Source organism: Manacus vitellinus, unplaced genomic scaffold (genome assembly GCF_001715985.3).
Source record: "Manacus vitellinus isolate BGI_N305 unplaced genomic scaffold, ASM171598v3 scaffold_1_pilon, whole genome shotgun sequence".
Classification (NCBI taxonomy): Eukaryota; Metazoa; Chordata; class Aves; order Passeriformes; family Pipridae; genus Manacus; species Manacus vitellinus.
The window spans coordinates 24,745,241-24,764,912 of NW_021939396.1; the positions used below are offsets into that span (position 1 = coordinate 24,745,241).

Here is a 19,672-nt window from a genome sequence, read left to right on the forward strand (position 1 = left end):
AGAGAGAACTTGTGTGGTGTTTATTTTCTTTAGGTTAAAAAAAGTTCAGTAACTCAGAGATGGTATCTAAGGTTTCTCTCATCTGCCACAAACCACAGTCTGCAAGCATACTCACCATTTTGCCAAAATTATGTTCTTCACCTAAACATACATCTGAGCAGAAACTTCAGTTTCTTGCATTTTTGTGTGTAATGCCATTTGAGGGTTTGTTTGGTTTGGGTTTTTTATAACATTTATTATCTTTGTTGCCACTGCTCACAGGAAGGAGATGCACACAATAAATAAACTAAATATACTTTTTATTAGCAAGGCTCTTAAAATACAGTCTTGCATTCAGCAGCTTAGCTGATGAAAACAGTTTAAAGCAGATTGAATTACTCCATTTACCACTAAAACCAAGGATGGGTGCTGTATCCCTGCAGGAATAACATGCTTAATTTTCAGCTTATTCATAGTAGTTTCAGCTGACTTCCCGTCCTTCCCACATCAGCTGGGGAAGCACTGCCTTTTTATGGCAAGACTACTACAATATTTTCACTGTTGAAGTTTGATTTCTATTTCTGTCCATTCATATCTGTGAGTCTGCCCTTATTTCTCCTACCTGTAGTCCCCACAGTGGGGCTGGTGCAGCAGGGCTGGCCTCTTGTGGATCATTGCACCAGTTCCCATATGTGGAATGTGTTTGCTTCAGTTTCTTCCATCCACTGACCACCCCTTCAACTTCCTCTAAAGTGCTAGGCCCCCCCTCATTACCTTCACTCCTGATGTGTCTGAGAGGCTTTATTCCACATGTTAATTCCTGAGACAGTAGCTGAAGCTTCTGCTACAGACCTACCTCCAACCCTCTCCCACCTCTCTCTCCAGTCCATATTATACAAGTGATTTCTCAGTCCTTATTTTTCCTGTTTTTCTCCCTCTCTCATAAAACTGGAGGGAGTTTTTCACCTTCTTCACCTGCTCTGTTCCATTTCTTGTATTGATCCTTAGTCACATTTGGCCCCACCTGGTGTTTCATTCACAAATTCCGATTGTGTTCTGGTTGTTCTGGTGTCTCCTTAGAACTCAAGCCAAGTGTGGTAAAACATGAACCATATTCCTTACCATTATTCCTCCTCTTCCTCTTAAAATCTTTGACAGCCATCACCACATTCCAGTGAGATAGTTACAAAAAATGCTACACAATATCAGATCTCCCTAACTAGCAACCTTCCCTGCCACTTCCTGTAGCTCTCTGCCCGTAGCTCTCTGCCCATACCACTCTGCCACAACCTTGACTGCTGGAATCTCTGTCACTGGCTACAGCAGCAGGTCCATGCAAACCAATGCCTTCTCCCTCTTCCTGAACACTGCAGCTTTCTGAATGCCTCTTCCTCCCCAGTTTGTTCTTTCCTTTGACTTACTAGTTCCCCACTTCTCAAAACCAAAATAATTGACTTCTAGGTGAAACTGTTTTAATATTTTGCACGTTCAGTCCACCATCAGTTTTCACACATGAAGATAAAACAAGCTTGGCATGCAAACCTCAGGAATGTTTGTTGTCTAATCAAAGCTCAGATTTTGCTCACAAGTTGCCTGCTGCTGACAGCAAAAGTTCTGTACACATTTACATTGCTCATCTTAGAAAAAAATAAAATAGTATAACCCAAGCATACTCCAGCAAAAGCAGAAAACTGAAGCACTGACACACACAGAAGTGACTTTACATAGTATTTCCAAGCTCAGATGTGTTGTCTGTGAACATGCATATAGGTAAATGAATATAAGCGTTTATCTAATTTAGAACTGGAATTCCACAACCACTATACCAGGACTAACAGAGAAACAGGCAAGATCAGGGTATTAACTTTGTAAATTGTGCCAGGGAGATGTAAGGTAGCAGGATCAGTTCATGAACAGCAATAACTTGATGTTCACATAGAAGCTGGTCTAGCATCCAGACCGGTGAAAAATGAACCATTTCCCTCTCCTCAGAGTATCCCTTGGAACTGTATCAAACCTCTTTCATCTTGTCTCTAGCTTAGTCTTTGTGGACAACTATTTTTTTTCTTGATATACCTAGTTAAAAAAGAACCTAAAAATGCCAGGATGCTGTAATATTCTGTGAATATATACCAAACCTAGCTTTTAATTTTCTTTATGCTGGCATGTAAGTCTGGAGAGGGTGTCCAGAAACATGAAGCTGAATTTTACTTTATTGAAGCATCCACTGTAGGCAGCATAGGCTGGTACTTACACATTGTCAGTGATCTCAGAATAAAGAGATGGGAGAGGAAAGTGCAAATTAGAATAATTTAGTCTCCAGAACAATAATTTCCTGGTTTTGATGACTACTGAGGACCACTAAGTTTTAAGAGTTGGCTTATTATGCCCTGAAAATACAAAATAATTCATTATTAAATGAGCTAATATGCAGACAGGTATAATGTGAACTCAAGTTCAAGGTTTGCTTGAGATTAAATGTTCCAGTGTCTACAAAGACAAAGCTATCTCTACAACAGTGCTTAGCTTCACTGTGACTAAATTATACTATAAATTATTTTCTCCCCATAATCCTTGTTCCTTACACCAAATTCATCCTTGACTGCACAATTCCCTGTGTAATTCAGGCTTCAGAAATTAAGTGAAACACCTAAGTGTAACATATTCCCCAAAATACACTCTTTTGCAGAAAAAGAGCTGTTTATAATTCAACATTCTCACTTCAAATTTTTACCCCTAATGCCACCAAAACCTTCCTTTCTCTGTCAAAGATGTTTTAATTTCCATTGTTTCTGCTAAACAGAATCAACTATTATGGTTATTTCAAACAAAACATGACTTTTTTTTCAGGTTGGGCAAGGGGAAATGGTGGAAGTACAAAGAGCTCTCACATCAGTTGAGTGCTCCCAACTTGCTCTCACCTTAAAATCAGAATGGAAAATGATGACAGAACATTGTTATTGTAAGACTCTAAAATATACTCTAAATTAAAATATAACAGTATAAACCTTTTTTTGTTCCATTTTTTTGTTCCATAACTTACTTAGAATTAATCATTACTACACGGACAATAACGAAATCGAGTTTAAGGCATATGTGTATTACCTCTTGCTGTTTAGAAATGTCTGGGAGCACTGTACAGCCCCAGATCCTGTTATTACATGAAGATACCTGCTTGCTTTCTCAGAGGGTAGAAAATACGGTAGCAGAGCAACAAAGCCTTATCTCTTGGCACACCACCTTACTGATCAGTCCTACAGCTCAGTGAGCAGATACAATTGCTTCTGGTCTGTATGTTGCATTTCAGTGCACCTCAGTTAATAGCCAGTTAAACACATATGGCAACATGTAGGATGACCAGCTGCGGTGCAGAGCTCCGCAGTCACAGTACACAGATCCTGACCCAAATAGATGGGACACCACCAGCCTGTCAAAGCTGTGTGGACACACTTCAGCACCCCTACGTCTGCAGTTCAGATTTCACAGGTTTTTTGCAGCTTTCCTCCCATCATTCCTCACTCGTCATTCTCGTCATCAGTGAATACTCACTGGCAGTTTGCAAATTTTACACCCTTTCATTCTTTCTCAAGAGCAGTTGGCCTAAAAATGGCCTTTTCTTTCAACTGGATATGCAGCTCGGGCTTACCTCTTAAGTTTGGGTCTTAATCCTCCAGCTTTGAGTAAGTACTCTGCATTTCTAGCTCTAACCTTTTCACAGTTCTTGAGCTGCGAGAGAAAGAAGTTACAGCCACCTCCTCCAACAGAAGTGCTGAGGACTAGGGACCGACTAGGGACCCAGAGCTGTGGGATGCACTTTGGATGTACACCCTTACTCGGTGTACAGCCATACACATTCCATGCATTCACTGGCAAGCCCAGGCTGCTAGTCCAAAGCAATGCATTTTCCTGAGAGAAAAATTCTGGTGTTATTGTCACCACTCTCTGGATTACTTGCAAAAAGGATTTCCGCCTTTACTCATCCGAGTTAAACTTAGCTTTACTCCTTTCTGGAAAATGTTTTAAGCAGAATTCAATCAAAAGAGGCACCAGAAAGGACGAAGACTGTTAAGGAAATCTACTATGGCAAATCTTAGTCCCAGTTCAACAGCTGGATACTACTTAAAATAATCTTAGCAATAATTTAACTCTCAAACACAGTCACAGCATTAAGAACCAAATCCAAATACAAGAGATGATTTTCCACTAACCTACTATCAAATACACAGTATGGGTTAAGACAGCTTCACAAATTCTCTAAATTCAAATTAAATTATATTCTTCCTGTCTGTATTTTATTAATAAAGCTTAAGTAGGAAGCATCCTTTTAAAATCCAGGATGTTTAAAAGCTTATCTTTCTCACCGAAAGAAGAGCCGAAAGAAGCAATCTCCCTTCTGGGAACTATTAAAACACAGAAGTTCAAATCTTTGTGGTGTTTTTTTTAAATCGGAGAAACAAGGTGTTTCCCCAAAAGACAACAACTCAGTGCCAACATCTAATTCACAATAAATGCAGCGCTTTAGGTAAAATTATCTTAAGGCAAAGCTTGAATTTTTGTATCTCTTAGTCCCTCAAAATACCAAAGAGGAGAGAGACACAAATTTTTCTCAAAATAAGAAATACGAAAGTGAGAAAGTCTGGCTACAATTTTAAATCTAGCAATTCCTAGAAGAAAGAGGATGATCTTTTGGTAAAGCTTTGGTTGAAAAAAGTACCTTTATAACGGCTTAATAAACATTAACACTGAGAAAATTTCTCTGTCCACCTAAGCAGTCTCACATGCAACTTTTTATCTCAAAAATACTAAGATTGATAAAAAGAAAAAGGCAATTAAACCTCAAGGTGCCATAAGACTGCAGTGAAAGATAGTAATCTGTAATAATAAGTCACAGGTCACAGATCTCTGCTACAAATTTGCCACTACAACACACACAGCTTGTTCGCAGCTGCAGCTAGAAATCCAGCTGTTTGAAGCTTTCTTCCCCTTTTTGCAAAATAATTCTTTAAGTAAATTCTTCCTTTGTTTTGCTGGCATTTTACACGTCTCACGACAAATGAAAAAGCAGTAATGTCACAGTATGTTGTATTTGGGTATTTATATTGACACAAAACTGAAGGAATTTAATCACAGTGCAGGTGTAGTCCCAATAAGTTCTATAATCAAGTACTTTGCACTTGTAACCAATTCTCAGTTAAAATTATTAGATATCACAGGTTTAGAATAGGTTTCTATATATACAGTTTCTGCCAAAGAAGGCAAATTATAGAATCTCAATTGACTTGAGATAAGCCTAGAATTGAGTAATTGATTAAGCCTAGAATTTAGCATAATTAAAACCAGCTCAAATATCAGTAAAAAAAAATTTCATAACTAGTATCGACAATGTATGATTAAAGCCAACCATGTGGGCAATGCAGAAATTGATGGAAATGTTCCTTTGTTTGTGTTTATTTTAATGCTATTAAGTGGCTCTTAAATTATTATTAGTAGTACCATGTCATAAATTGCTTTGGACTTCACTGAAAGTAAGTAATTTTCATCCTTACATATTGTACCTTCGATTTCTATGTCCAAAGTCTGAGTAACTTACTCAGATGCGTAAGGGCCTGTAGTAGCCACAGAACCCTGTAATTCAGCAGGCACAGAAAGCAGGCATGAATTGAATACAGGTATATATAACTTATGAAAGTTAAGACAGCTGGGAAACCAGCAAGCACTAGCAGTTTCACAAAGCCTAAGCCTTATTTCCTTTCTTAAATCTGTCTAGGCTCTAATATGAAATCATGCAAACACAATACCTTAAACTAACATGACATTCTTTAACACAAAAAAAGCTCCAAACAAAAAAACATCTATTCCATCACACTGGACCTGAATTAAAACGTTTAGTAATAAATCAGTTGAACCCAAGCACTTTTGTCTATTGAGAGTTCTGGAAGTTCACTTTTCTAACTAGCTGTTGATTAACCTCACTATGGTTGAGTGTGTTTAGATAAACTAAATACTCTAAAACCCAGCAAATGAAATCTAGGTCTTACATAATGGAGCAGAAGGGTGAAACTTGGATTCAGAGGTAGGTGCAAGTTGCCTTTTTCTTTCATGACAAGCTCTAAGATTTAAAGAAACTATGGCACGTTTGTTTTGAGTTTGGTTTATTTTTTCGCTGGCTGTGAGATAATGACCCTTTTTTAAGTTTCAAAAACTGCAGGATAAAGTATTTTACAATTATGTGCTGCTTTATAAAAAAAGAAAGAGAAAAAAACAATCCTTGGTCAAACAGGAGATGAGAATATCTATCACCCAGCCCACCTTCATCAGCCAAGTGATCCCCTTCGGTCTTCCTGAGCTAGGAAGCAAAAAAATCTTTAGTTTTCTCATGTACTTAACTCTTGATAGTATACTAGATATTCACTATATTGACACTGTAATAAGAGCACTTACATCAGTACTTTATTACTGTTTATGTTAATGTGTATTCTCAGAAATGTACATATCACTGTAGGGGAACATGTCATGGTACTCTTTGTGCACTCACCAACTCTAGGCATAGTGTGAAGAAACATTAATGGATTGTGTCAAATCATTGTTAAAGATTGAATGGGAATGCTTATTCTTTTATTCCAATTATCAGGATAACTTAAAACTATTGAGGAATACTTGCTTACAGAAAGCGTTCTTACAATAGAAACCATTTTACTAAGTGCTCATTCCAAGTATTACTGTAGCAAATAAATAGAATCCTTGTTTCGAGCAGAACGCTCCAAATTTGCTTTGGGACCAAGAATCACCTTGTACTAAGCAAGCTTTCTGCTTTTACAAGTTACTTTAATTTCATGGTAAGAGTGCTTTTGTCACATTGGACACTAAAATATAAAGCCACTCTGGTAGGCATGGCTTTTCCCAAGGAAATCTGCTCTTGTAGCTGAGCAGGAGATGACAGGCAGGTCAATATAAGTTAGTCTAGTCTCATTTTCTGTTTATCTGGAAGTAATTCCAGTTGAAATAAGTTGAAATAGCAGATCAAGTTTTTCTATTTTGAAAGGGTGAAGTATTGTAGTATCAGCATCCTTTTACCAAGCAATACAAGCACAGGTTACTTGTACACGACAGAAATGTGACTGCTATCAACTTTCGCTGCCAGTGACTGTTCTGTTAGACTACACCTGTAATCCTGGATGTGAAAATTTCTAATGTCTCATTTATGGTACCCCATCACCTCCTCCATCCCCACTTTCAATCAATTCATGTTTCTTCTTTTGTCTTATTGCCAGGCATCGTGCAATGCCCAGTGCACCTCCTTTTAAAAACCGTACAAAGTTGTCTCCCACCAGAGGACCTAGAGCAAAGAGGTTGGCTTCTTTAGTGCATTCATAAGTGTATGGATCAATCTCTATAGGATTCCCCTTGCATGTGATGGGCTGATTAGAGTGACGACCTATGCTATGTCCTTGGTCCTTTAGAAAGAAAAGATTTGGGTGAGAACCTATCAGAACTAAGGCTACAGAAAACTTCAAAATTTTCTTCAGTCCAGAGGCACTCTGAAGAACACATTTCATTTCAGGCTTGAAGGAAAGTACGTTGTGTTCAGGGAAACTAGTGTAAGCAGAATGTTGATTAGAGTCCACAGTATGGGACTGAGTACACATCATATGATACACCTTATGGTATTCAGGGTAAAGCTTTTTAGGTAACTGTTTGAAAATTAGGCTTGTATCGGTAACTCTTCTACGAAACACGTGGATTACTGGGATGTTGTTGTTACAGGCACAGAGTACTGCATCAGCTGCTGTAAGTCCAGCACCCACAATTAACACAGGGTCTGCCTTCCCACGTAACTTTCCTTTGCTGATTGCAGCTCCGAAGTCAGACATGGAATGGAGGACAAAAGGAAAGTCTTCTCCTTCAACTTGTAATCGGCCAGGAGAATCAAAGGTTCCTGTGGCAAGAGCCACATTCTCAGCAAAGAGGCAGAAGGGCACATGAGAACCATCTGTTGCTCGCTGATAACCTCTGACTTCCCAGTTTCTCTTAATAAGTGATTTCTGTCCATCTTCCATTTCCAAATGCTGTGTTGAAATATCTTCATTTTGCTGACTTCTATCTTCATCATCCTTTCCTCGGTAAAGTCTGGACACTGATGTTATGTAAACGTTGTCTCTGAAATTCTTTTGGAGGCCCATGACTTTAACATAGTGTTTATAATAACAAGCTATTTCCTCTGGCATTACTCGATCACTCTTTATATTTCTGAAACAAAATTGAATCGTTCCAGTTAATACACAGACCTTACTGGTAATCTGAATATCACATATGACATGCCACAAGACAAGTCAAATTTACGAGGATTAAATCTGTCAGTGTAACTGACACTGAGTTCAGTATCTTTAAATGCATTTGATTTATTTGTTCTCTTGATTCCTGTTGCACAATATAAGGTAGTGGGGTTTTATATCATTAAAAGTCTTTATACAATGTAAAGTGCTATGGTGATTAACAAATCAGGTATAACAAAGCTCTGCAGCATCATATGGAAATGTTTTATAAATCTGTAGCTCCATATGGAAGTGTTTTATAAAGACAGTTTAACATCACAACTATCAACAATACAATACTGACTAAACCTGTGCTCGGTGAGAATACACTTACTTAGGATGTAATTAGTAAAATATCATAGTTAAGTGCTAATTTTGAAACTCTACGTTCAATACCTTACTTGAGCCAGGTATTTTTCATTATAGTTTGCAAAAGACCTCTCCTTTGCTAAGTTCACTAAGTATCAAATGAAGTAGTTCCATATCACATGAATGCATAAAGCAAGTATGGCTCAGAGTGTTACTGCAACAATACAAACAGGATTGTGATGTTGAAGTGTCCAATTAAAAACATTTTTGCACTGTAATCTTGGTATTACATCTATGCTTTTTTCATGTTTATTGCATTCTCATTTATAAAAAAATAAGCTGACAGTATAATTATTTGGAACAAGTGCATGAATTTTGATGCTTCTTTAGAAGTAAGCTCTAGGAAGAAGGCAAAATAAACAACAGTGAGCATCAGGATTGACACTGAATTACACTTAAAATCTTATAAATAAGTACTCATTCTCATAGTCTAACAGGATAATAGCATATGTACTTTTAAATGCTCAGGTTACTACTGTGAAAATCCTCATGAGGTATTTATTGAAGAGGATATAATATGACAGTGTGACACCTCCTACAAAGAAACTTAGGAAACTACATGACTAGAAATTTTCACTAGCATCAATTCTTTTAAATATGTTTGTTTAATTGTAGTATAACAGGTCAGCATTTCTGGTTTTAGCACTGTCAAAAACTATAAAATAAACAAATTAGCTTCTGATAATAAGCAGCTTATGGGATTTCAGTTAGTAAGGAAGCAAGATTACTTGGTTATCTAAGAAAACAATTAAAGAACAAAGGTACAGTTTCCTCACTGTAAGTGGTGTCCTGAAATGAGTAAGTCTGCCCTTAAAGACATATGCCTAAGTAATTCTACTTCTTTTCCCATACACAATACTAGGAAAATTTCTTTCATTTTGATAGAACAAAGTCAGAAAAATTAAAATTTTAGAAAAAGCTTATGTAGAGTGTTCCTAGGTTCATTTGCTGACACAGACATTTATGAACTAATTGTATAACTGAAGTAAATTTTCTTCTCATTTTTTTCAAGAAACTTACTACCAGAAAATAACATTGTGAAATACTGAATTATGCTCTTAAAATTAAAATTCATACATAACAACTTTTCAGATGTTGTTCAGCTTTGTCCGTAAAAGCAAATACTGAAATGTACAATTTCCTGAATTACCAGAAAGCCAGTGTCCATAGCAACTTGTTGCATCTGTGTTGAAAGAGGAACTTGCAACACTTCTGTAGATTTGAAATTCCTTCCTTCATCTTCCCTCAACTCTGATAGAACTGCTTTCAGTAACAGTGCCTCTTTGTGAAATGCTGCTAGTATGTATGCTTTCGGTGCACTCACAAGCAATTACTCTGCCTGACCATTGTCCATTTTTTTTCCATCAGAGTACACACCACCAAAAGAATTTCCAGTGCCATCAGGCAATTTAACAAACAAAACAAGAAGCCCTCCTGTGAACAGTGAAGTTTGAATGTTTTCCAGTTCTTCAAATAATGTTATCAGGATTTTTATAGCAACTAGGATTCCCAAACAAATTAAGCAATATCCCTACCTGCGTTTGCTAGCTGCCCACTCCTTAAAGCTGAGGCCAGGCAATTCCATCCAGTCTCCAAAACTGATGGTTAGCATAGAGCCCTCCATGGACTGTAGTGAAAAAATGAAGATGCATGATCAGACACATTTCAAATGCATACATTTATGTAAAAAACAAAAAAGTTCTTCTCACTGTACACACATTTAGAGCAATAAAATACTAGAACACAACAGAAGACCAGGACATTACATGAAGCACTGATGAACTACTTCTGTGTTACAGTTACATACTGTTTGAATGAGCAACTACATGAGCTAATAGAGAAGAAAGGAAAGAGACAGCATGTGAAAGGGAAACTAAAAGCAAGTTAATTAAAATACAAAAGAGGAAGAAAAACATGAAACCAGAAACATATAAAGACATCAAGATTTTATATAAAATCATCTGGGAACAATGCAGACAAGAGAATAAAGGTTAGAGAAAATATTCTTTATTACAATTTTATAATTCAATAAATTTAAACTAGTAAAAAACCATAATAATATAAGACAGCAGTCATATGCCCAAATAAAGGACAATTTTTTCCTTCCTTTCTTATTTCTGCAACATATTTGGGCTTGGGTAAACAAGCAGTTGAAACTACAACTGGTATTACCATCAAAAACAGAGAGTAAAAGATAGTAAAAAAAATAGAAAGTAAAAAAAAAAAAATAAAATAAATTAGACAGTAAAAAAAATCCCAAACCACAAAGTTATCAAGTTACCCCAGAAGTGATATGAAATTTTCACTCACATGCCAAGCCCCACCAGGTGGTCCTTTACCAAGCACTATATGGGGAATATAATTATGTTGTTCCAGCTTCCAGTGCAGAACAGGTGGGTAGTCATACCCAAAGTCAGCATCGGGATGAAGCAACGTATCAAAAAGCACTGCAACCGGGTTGGAAGAGCGCCCTTCGAGGCCTTCTGACAGGTACTCCAGGTCCTGAAGTATGAAAAAAATGTGACATGCTCATGCAACTTCTACTCTTCATCATGCTGTTCTGGCATACAGAAGTTGAATTGAAACAGAAAGCACAATTAATCCAAGTTGCATTTTAAGTAGAGATAAGTATTGAATGTAGAGGTTCAATCAAAACACTTTTCAGGAATAACTCCTATTATTCAGTTCTTCTGTAACTCTGAATAATACATTTCACTCATTTAAAAATTACATATTAATAAACCATTAATACTTGGGCAAGTAAGTGTTTGAAATTCTTTGTAGAACAAGAAGCAATGGACAAACATTAAGAGATCAGAGCAACTTAGTAATATATATATATATATATATATACTATATATATATACACACATATATATATATATATACCAGACTACTTTTAACAAAGAATTGCTAATATTTGTAGGAGCCCCATTCTGATCAAGCAAAATTGGAATCTAAAACCATTAAGTTTTAAACATCAAGTAGAAAAGCTCCTTTGACAGCTCTTAGCTAGTTCCAACACTAACTTTACTATATCTTAAAATAATTGAGATATTATAATATTATTTTTAAACATTAAAATTAGGATTATTTTACGAAGCAGGCAATATTGAGAAAAAATTCTAGAACTTTATAAAATGTTCACATTTCAGTATCTATTAACAATCCATGTTCTAAAAAATCAATGATGCAATAGCAAATATTTGGAGAGATAATAGAGATTTGAAGGAAGAATTGGCCATAAGGCCAATTTTTGCTGACAAAGATGGGACAGTTTAGCTTCCTAATTAGGCAAAATATCAGGGGGTCAGGGGAGGATGAAGTACATGAAACATCTGTAGCCAAAAGCTTAGACAACTTACTCTCCTGCCAAAAAAAAAGACCTTGAGACTTAATGTAAACATTACATGCAAACAGCACAGCACTGAAATAAAAACACCCTCCAAAACCCAAAGCCAAACAAATCCCTACTTACCCCCTACAAACACAAATCCATGTTTGTATTTCAAATAAATTAGTCACAAAGGAGTCAATACAGTTAGTGACAGCATTGTCAGTATCCATCAGGAGTAGAGTGAAACGAGCAGAAAACAATGATAATATGACAAGTGGAGTGAAAAACATTGGAGAAGATTTAACTATTATCAAATCAGGCAGAAAAACTGGATGTATACAAGGGTAAAAAATACAGAACAAGAGCAACTATTAGTACAACACAAACACTGAAGGACGCATACTGTTCTTAAAGGAAAAATATATTGTATTAACAGAGGATATATGTCTCTAATATTACTAAAATTGAAATCTTAATGAGAATTGGAGTATTTGGGAAGATTTTAATTTGAACTATGTATATCTGAAGTGTGTTAGCAGCACGTGTTCTTTGGTGACAGTGCCCAAACATCCTAGGACATGAAAGGTGGAATTCCTGTATGAGCTGCTCACTGACCAAGTGGTAACTTTAGACACTCCTGTCAAGCAGTACAAACACAACAAAGGGCAGACTGTAAAACCAAAAAACACCAAAAAACACCCACACGCCACAGGTTTGGATCTAATAGTCATGAGTTGATTCTATTTCAATTAGCAGAATAACAAAATACCTTACTAATGCATTACAAATGTGACTAGGTAAATAGGCTGATTCTTCATGATGCAATCTGCAGAATGTTTTTGGATAATCCATTCTTTTCATCTGCAGTTCTCTACATGTAATTTGTTCCAAGCCACTGAGGAAGGTATATACAGCTCGTTATTTTACAAGTAGGAAAAAAAGAGGCCAAGAGATAAAAGTTTTTTGAGGCCACACAGTTACTGAGCTTTACTGTGGTCTAATTTTTTGTGGAGTGAGAATATTAAGCCTTTTCTTGTCTATGGCACTACTTAATAAAGCTGCAAAAGCATTTTAAACAGGGTCATTAAAGAAAGCCCACTGTTTCATAACCCTGCTTGCAGTAGGAAAAGAGCCAGATAAGATGGCAACCAAGGCTTACTTGATCAACAATGGAAAGATGTCGAGCTTCTTCTAATTTCGTATGTAGAATGGGGTTTGGGTGTATAGCTTCAGGAGACAAATATGGCCTGTATCCAGAGAGCAGGTAAGAAAGACAAATTCCTGAAGGTCCATTTCCTATTAAAGAAAGAAGTTATTGCTTTAGTAAAAATTTCAATAATATATAGTTTGTAAGTCACAAAATATACAGCAACAAAATAACACTGAAGTAGTATAAAGCCACACTGTCCTGAGCCAAAGCATCTCATAAACCCTGCAGTAAAATAAAGCCTTACATAGGACTGTCCTCCAAGTAAAGAGAGCAAAATCTTTAACAAAGAACTTTTGTATGACTGTTTACATCACAAAACAAAATGCATATAAAGGAGTTCCATAATTCAGTACATCAAATGCATTATTCTTGTGTTAAAGTGGCCCAATGGATAAAGGTCTGCCTGTCAATCACAGTGATATCTGAATATTATTACCATCTTACAACTCTGTATTCCCACAGGCACTGTACAATACAGAGCAGAAAGACAATTCAGAGCATATGCTCTTCAGGTCTGCCCATTAAATGAAAGGAAGAAAGAGATAAGCAGAAAGTTGAAGACTGGAAGTCAGATGAGAAGTTACAGACATGGCAAAACAGCAACATAAATGCTAAGTGAAGACAGATACAGTCACTAAGTGGTAAAGTACGAGAAACTCATGTAAGACCTCATTCATCATTCAGCAATAATATCAAGTCAAACGTTTATCCTCTTTGTAGCATTTTATAATCTGTACATGTGCATTGCTGCAATTTTAATAGACACTTATTTTTAAAATGTTACTAAGGTATAAAACAGATAGGACCAAAACATTACCATAAAGTAAACATCTCTATTTATTTGTCTAGCATTAAACAAAGTAGGAGACCATATTTATCACATGCAAATACAGAAGGAACACTCCTGTTGCAAAGTCAGATATAGAAAGCTATGCAAAACAAAAATCAGGAAAGTACGTGCTATGATAGAGAATTTAAATATTTGACTATGTATTATTAATTCCATAGCTCCTCTTCCTCATTAACTGAATGAAAAGCACAGTGTTCTCCTAATGAGGCACTCATCAGTATTTTGTCTTTGTTCGCCTTCTAGAGTGGCACTCATGGTATGTAGCACACACTATGCAAATTCTGGGCTTAAGTTACTAATTTATTCATGCTTTTTGTACTCATTGTCTGACATTAGCTCTTACTTCCAACCATTTCAGCTCTTGATGTCAAGAGTTCACATGTCATTTCCTGTTCCCCAGCACCTTTGCACACACTATTCTCAGTTCCTAAATCCCCCATGAGTTTGCTGAGACCCTGTTCATTCTCTTCATACCTTGGATCTCTTTTTCCTTCTCCACCAGCCTACACTCATCTGGTCTCAGTGGCAGAATATCCCACAGTTTATTACAGTGCAGTGCACACAGATTGGTCACAGCCATGGCCTACAGGAAAATCAAGCAGGCTCACTACAGATGAGTTCTTCAAAGGCTAAGACTGTTAAGTTACAAGAAATCTTCCGTAAGCACGTTTTCTGCAAAGGCCTAGAATCCAAGTGAGCATGTGAGAGTGCACAGTGGCTCCTATCAAACAATTTAGTTTTTGTATCCAAACATGGAGCCAAAAATAAAAGCATTAGAGTGCCTGTTTACTACAAAGGCCATAAAGCACTGGAAAAAGACTGTTTAGGAAAGCTGTCGATTTCCATCATTGGATACTATACGATAATTAAATCAAAAGTCTGTAACAGAAGGTTTAAATATTGATGATCCTGCCTATATTATTTCCCAAACCACTTAAATTTCTATTTTGCTATTTACAAAAAAGCCAATAAAGAATCTAAAGACAGTGAAAAAGGTCTTGCTTACTTTCACACTGTTCTGCCCTCCCACAAAAAGATCCGCTGGATATGCTTCAGTTCAGGAATTTAAAGCTTACAGCTGATACAAGCCCCTCCTGTCACCCACTTGCCACATGAGATGGAAGTGAGAGAACCTTAGCAATACAGTGAAACCATCCATAATAAAATCATATGAAATTATGAACACACTGTAATCACACAAATAGTCCAGAAGCATTCCCATGACTGAGTAAATTCTTAACTGTTTTTAGATTTATAAACTTGTGCACAGTAAAGAATTTTCTATATTTTTACAAGTGCATAGCTAGCTTTTTTTTTTTTCATACTGGGGCATAAACAAAGCTAGTCCACAATGGAAAAATGTGTTCCATATCCAAGCATGTCATGCTAAAGATTATTTCTACTGGAGAAGACTAAAAAGAACCAAACAGACAACAAAGGTTGCAAAAACAAAGGTTAGCAAAAGACAAGGAAATTATTGAGGGTGGGATTATGTTAAGGTGAATTACTGTCACTGAGCTCCCTAGCAACTTCCATGGGACCATCCAGAGAGCTGATCCAAACCCAGTTCCTATTCTTTGAGTAGACTGTGTCCAAGGTAAAGAAATTTCCTGGAGGATACGCTGTCACAAACACAAAAAATAAAGGTTCAGCTGCAGAACTTGCTCCAAACTTACAGCTCCAGCATGAAATTTTTCAACCTCAACTCATTCAAAAGGAATGGACCATTTGTTCCCGAGAGACAGGTACTGCACAGAAGTTATTAAACCACTACACAGTGTGTTTGTATATGGGGGGGCATGACAACTCTATTTTCATTCTCTTCTACTACATTATCAAATCATTTTTATATCCCTATGAAAGCTCTTTGGTGAGACAATGAATTAGTGATAACAGGCTGCCAATGGAGAAGATCAGCTTGTGAAGTGGTTCAAATATAACTGTGAAAAAGCATTGGGGCAATGTATTTGTTTTTCAAGAAGAAATAGGCAGCTGTGTTTGGTGTCAGCACCTTGCAAGGCACTCTAGACAAAACAAATGTTAAGCACAGGTATTTGCATAAAGCAGATTTGCAAACCTAAACAGTGAAAACTGAGTCATTAACCATATGGCAAACCTATACTAGGGCTGACAAAATGCCAGGAAACCGCTGCTCTTCAACTGTGATGCAGAACTTATCAAGTGATTCACGTCTGTCACATCCACTTAAGTCTATTTTAAACTATCATGAAGAGAGCTTTGAGAACAGGCATTGTACAAACATCAGTCTTTCAAAGTTGTGGAAACTTACTGTGAACACGATTATGCTGAAATATCAATCTCCACAATCTCTGATTGTTTGCAGGTCCGGTCCTTGCTCTAGTCCCAACAGCTTTGGACTAGATTACTGAAAACCTTCTTTACTCCAGATCTTTTCTTTATCCCCTCATGAAGTCACGGTGATAAGGAGCTAGTGACCAGCTGTTGCTGAAAAACCTTGGTCCAATACACATCACCCTGGCACCCTGAATTAAGCTATGTACCTATGGAGTCTGCTCCCTCTGCTATCCTGTCATTCAGCAACATTTTACAAGTACTAGCCTTTAAGTGTTTAATCAAGACTACAATTTATTGTTTTAAACTGGCTGAGTTGACTCAGATTCATTTTGGAAAAGATGGGGAAATATTTAGACATTAGTGATTGATAAAACAGAGAAAAAGACAATTAATGAGAAGGTAGCACCTGACCAACACACAGCACACACTTCACATTATGCTTTTCACTGTCCCACGACCCCAAAAATTTCTAGCAGTGTACCATCAACAACCTCCAGGCATCCTGAAGTAGATATATCACATTAATCAAACCCTAGAATCAGTAGAGTTCTTCCATTAAGACTCCCATATGTGCTGCCAAATAACACAGTTCATCTTGTCAAAGCACAATTTGAATTCAAATATACTCCCACAAGTCCCTTAATATTGTTGTTAATCACAACTGTATTACTCTAACAAACATCTTCACTGTAAGGATGCTCAGCATTACTTATTTAATGATAAATTATTGCATGCAGCAGGTCTAAAGCCAATGGTAGTGACAGAGAATCTTTAAAAAAGTGAAAAAAACTCACCTATTATTACTACAGGCAGAGTAAGGAGGGAGTCTCCAGGCAGAACAGTTTCTTCAATTAAAGGCATTCTTTTAATCTTCCTCCCAAGGCTGTCACCAAAATACTGGACAAAGGAATTCAAAAGCTGTCCCTCGGTTTCAGTGCTGCTGTACGTTCTAATTAAGAAGAACAGATGGGAGAAAACTAAAATGAAACAGTTAATTGTTGTCAGAACAGTCGCTTCAAAAATAAAGTTGCTTTTGATGTTGTACTTTAAGAGCTATGAAACTGGTAAAATCGAGACCAAAACAGATATGTTTCACCCAGTCTACAAAATTTTACTCTTCAGCACAGTTTTTCTAACAGAAGATTTTTTAAAAGTCCACTTTCTCCTACCAAGTCTGCAGAAGGATAACAAAAAGGCACAGATGGCTCTGCAGAAATGCATATTTCTAACTGCAGTTTATACAAAGCCAAAATATAACCACAAGCATTATTTTGATCCCCCACACAGTAGAACTCATTCCTCATTATCCTTATCAAAGGAGGAGATACACACTGCCTAGCCAATTAACAACATTAAGGCCAGCCAAAGCCTGATGCAGCTGCTAAGGTATTCGTGTCTCTTCCCGCTGGCTGAGCAGCACACAGGACTTTGCCTCAGCAAATTTCCACTCGGGGAGAAGTAATGCTGGTTAAAGCTGGCGGTGGTGTGAAGATGGATCTTTGTGAAGTGATCCCTTTAAGGCCTAGACACAACCCATCCTACCACTGTTAAAAGAAAAGCCTTTACAAAAGGAATTGCCATGCAGCCAGGTCAGCTCCTGCACAGCAGACGGCGTTCATCCCTAGCCGTTTTCCTAGATTTCTCAGTTCTTTCTCTGAGCAACATCTACTTGGGTTTCCCTCATAACTCTTCACCATCTAAATGTGCTTCTAGACTTCAAAGACTCGTTTTATACTGTTTTCTGTTTAATTATTTAGGAGTCTTTTCTGAACCCTTTCCAGGTAGAAAGGCAGAGGCAAACCAAAAACAGTTGTCTTCCAAATAAAGGCAACAAATTTTTAATTAAAAATATCCAAATCAACAGTTCTAAACATTTTTTTCTTTACAAACAGTTGCAATTATTAACAATAAATAAAAGTACTCATCTATTTCCTAAGAATTGGCATATCTTAAAGCTATTTTAGTGTTTTGGGAATTATTTTCTACACAGGACCAAAATCATAAGACAATTATCTAATTCCCATGGCCTTCAAGAAGCCACATAGACTCCACACTGCCTCAACTCCCACGGCACTGAAGGTTCTGTTTCCTCAACGGGGAAGTCTGAAGTAAACTAGAGACAGAGCTGGACAGTAACAACAGCACTAGTACACTCCACAATACATCTCTCTGATGGCCATGTCTTTGTTAAAAAGAGTGGGGAGCTATTCTAAGGTTCCATTTATTCTGGAAAGTACTTGGTATCTGTATTCCTTGCAGTACAACAAAAAAAGTTTGCAAAGTACGTGCTTACTGTTTGAGTACAGCTGCACATTAGCTCTTGAAGACTCCTAACACACAAACAGCATGAGTTAGATGAGGATGAGAAGATGGTAGAGAGAGGATGTCTAATTATCATACTGATTTTTTCACTTCCACTTTTAGATAGGCATAGGTAGAATATTTTACTTTCCACCCTTTGTTTAGAGTTAATTCAGGCAAGCATACCTGAAAGACGGGCTTAAAGGAAGCATGCACGTTTTAGTGTGGTTTTATCATACTTGCTGTGCCAGATGGAATATAAAACCAAAAGAAACATGTTAAAACCTCTTTTGTGGTTATATGCACAATGCTGTAGGCTACAAAAGAATCTTTTAACAATAAAAATGTTTCTTCTGTGTAGCTCAGTGCAACACAAACTACCAAACTGGTAATTTTGCACAGAAACATCCTCATACAACGAGCAGTTTCTCAGTTATGGTGCATACAAAGGACTGTTGTCAGGAGCATGTTTCTCCTTTGCAAGAGCATCATATCAGAACCCAGCAAGATCTTAAGTTAGGGGCCACTATCTTCCTAACCTCTGAACAACACCGAAAGCCACCAAGTACCAGAAATTTCAATCTTGATAAACTCACGGTAGACAGCTTTGCAGTGGTGGGGATTGGGTACAATTATCTATAGCTCTAGTCCTGCGGAGATGCAATTGGGCACAAGATGAGTCACTTCCAACGCTAGTGCTCAGTTTATCTTATGCTGGTCACACCAAATAACCTCGAGAATTACATTCTGTCAACTGCCTAGATTCTAAACATGTGCAAACGTGAATCCTTTTTTTTTTTTTAATGTGAAAAAACCTTTAAGAGGAAAATCACAGCATATATATATATATAACAGGTTTTCTCCCATCTGAAAAAGGTAATAATAATTATTTAATAATACCTACTAATTAGCTGCAGGTTACTGAAATAAGTGGTGCCATTTTCAGGTAGCAGTTTTGAAGGATCCTAGAATTCCCTACGTACTTTTAAGAAAAAAAA

General features: G+C 37.0%; 1 protein-coding gene across 2 annotated transcripts; it reads right to left on the reverse strand.

The window, feature by feature from the left end:
* Positions 1–5,766: 5,766 nt before the first annotated feature.
* On the reverse strand, positions 5,767–19,672 carry OSGIN2 (oxidative stress induced growth inhibitor family member 2). Of its 2 annotated transcripts, none has more exons than XM_018078682.2 (6): positions 19,579–19,672; positions 17,168–17,322; positions 13,157–13,293; positions 10,971–11,162; positions 10,196–10,287; positions 5,767–8,226 (listed from the first exon to the last, which is right to left on the reverse strand). In XM_018078682.2, the coding sequence occupies exons 2-6, from the start codon at positions 17,232–17,234 to the stop codon at positions 7,179–7,181; spliced, it is 1,536 nt and encodes a 511-aa protein (XP_017934171.1). In that variant the 5' UTR covers positions 17,235–17,322; positions 19,579–19,672; the 3' UTR covers positions 5,767–7,178. The 2 variants fall into 2 exon arrangements, with proteins under 2 accessions (XP_017934171.1, XP_017934178.1); XM_018078689.2 differs by having other exon boundaries at positions 19,575–19,672.

Coding starts and splice junctions, on each gene's coding strand:
- OSGIN2 (XM_018078682.2), bottom strand. CDS start 17,234: ATGCCTTTAATTGAAGAAACTGTTCTGCCTGGAGACTCCCTCCTTACT. Junction 13,294..17,167: donor TCTGCCTGTAGTAATAATAG/GTGAGTTTTTTT, acceptor TTTCTTTAATAG/GAAATGGACCTTCAGGAATT. Junction 10,288..10,970: donor CACCTGGTGGGGCTTGGCAT/GTGAGTGAAAAT, acceptor TTTTCACTACAG/TCCATGGAGGGCTCTATGCT.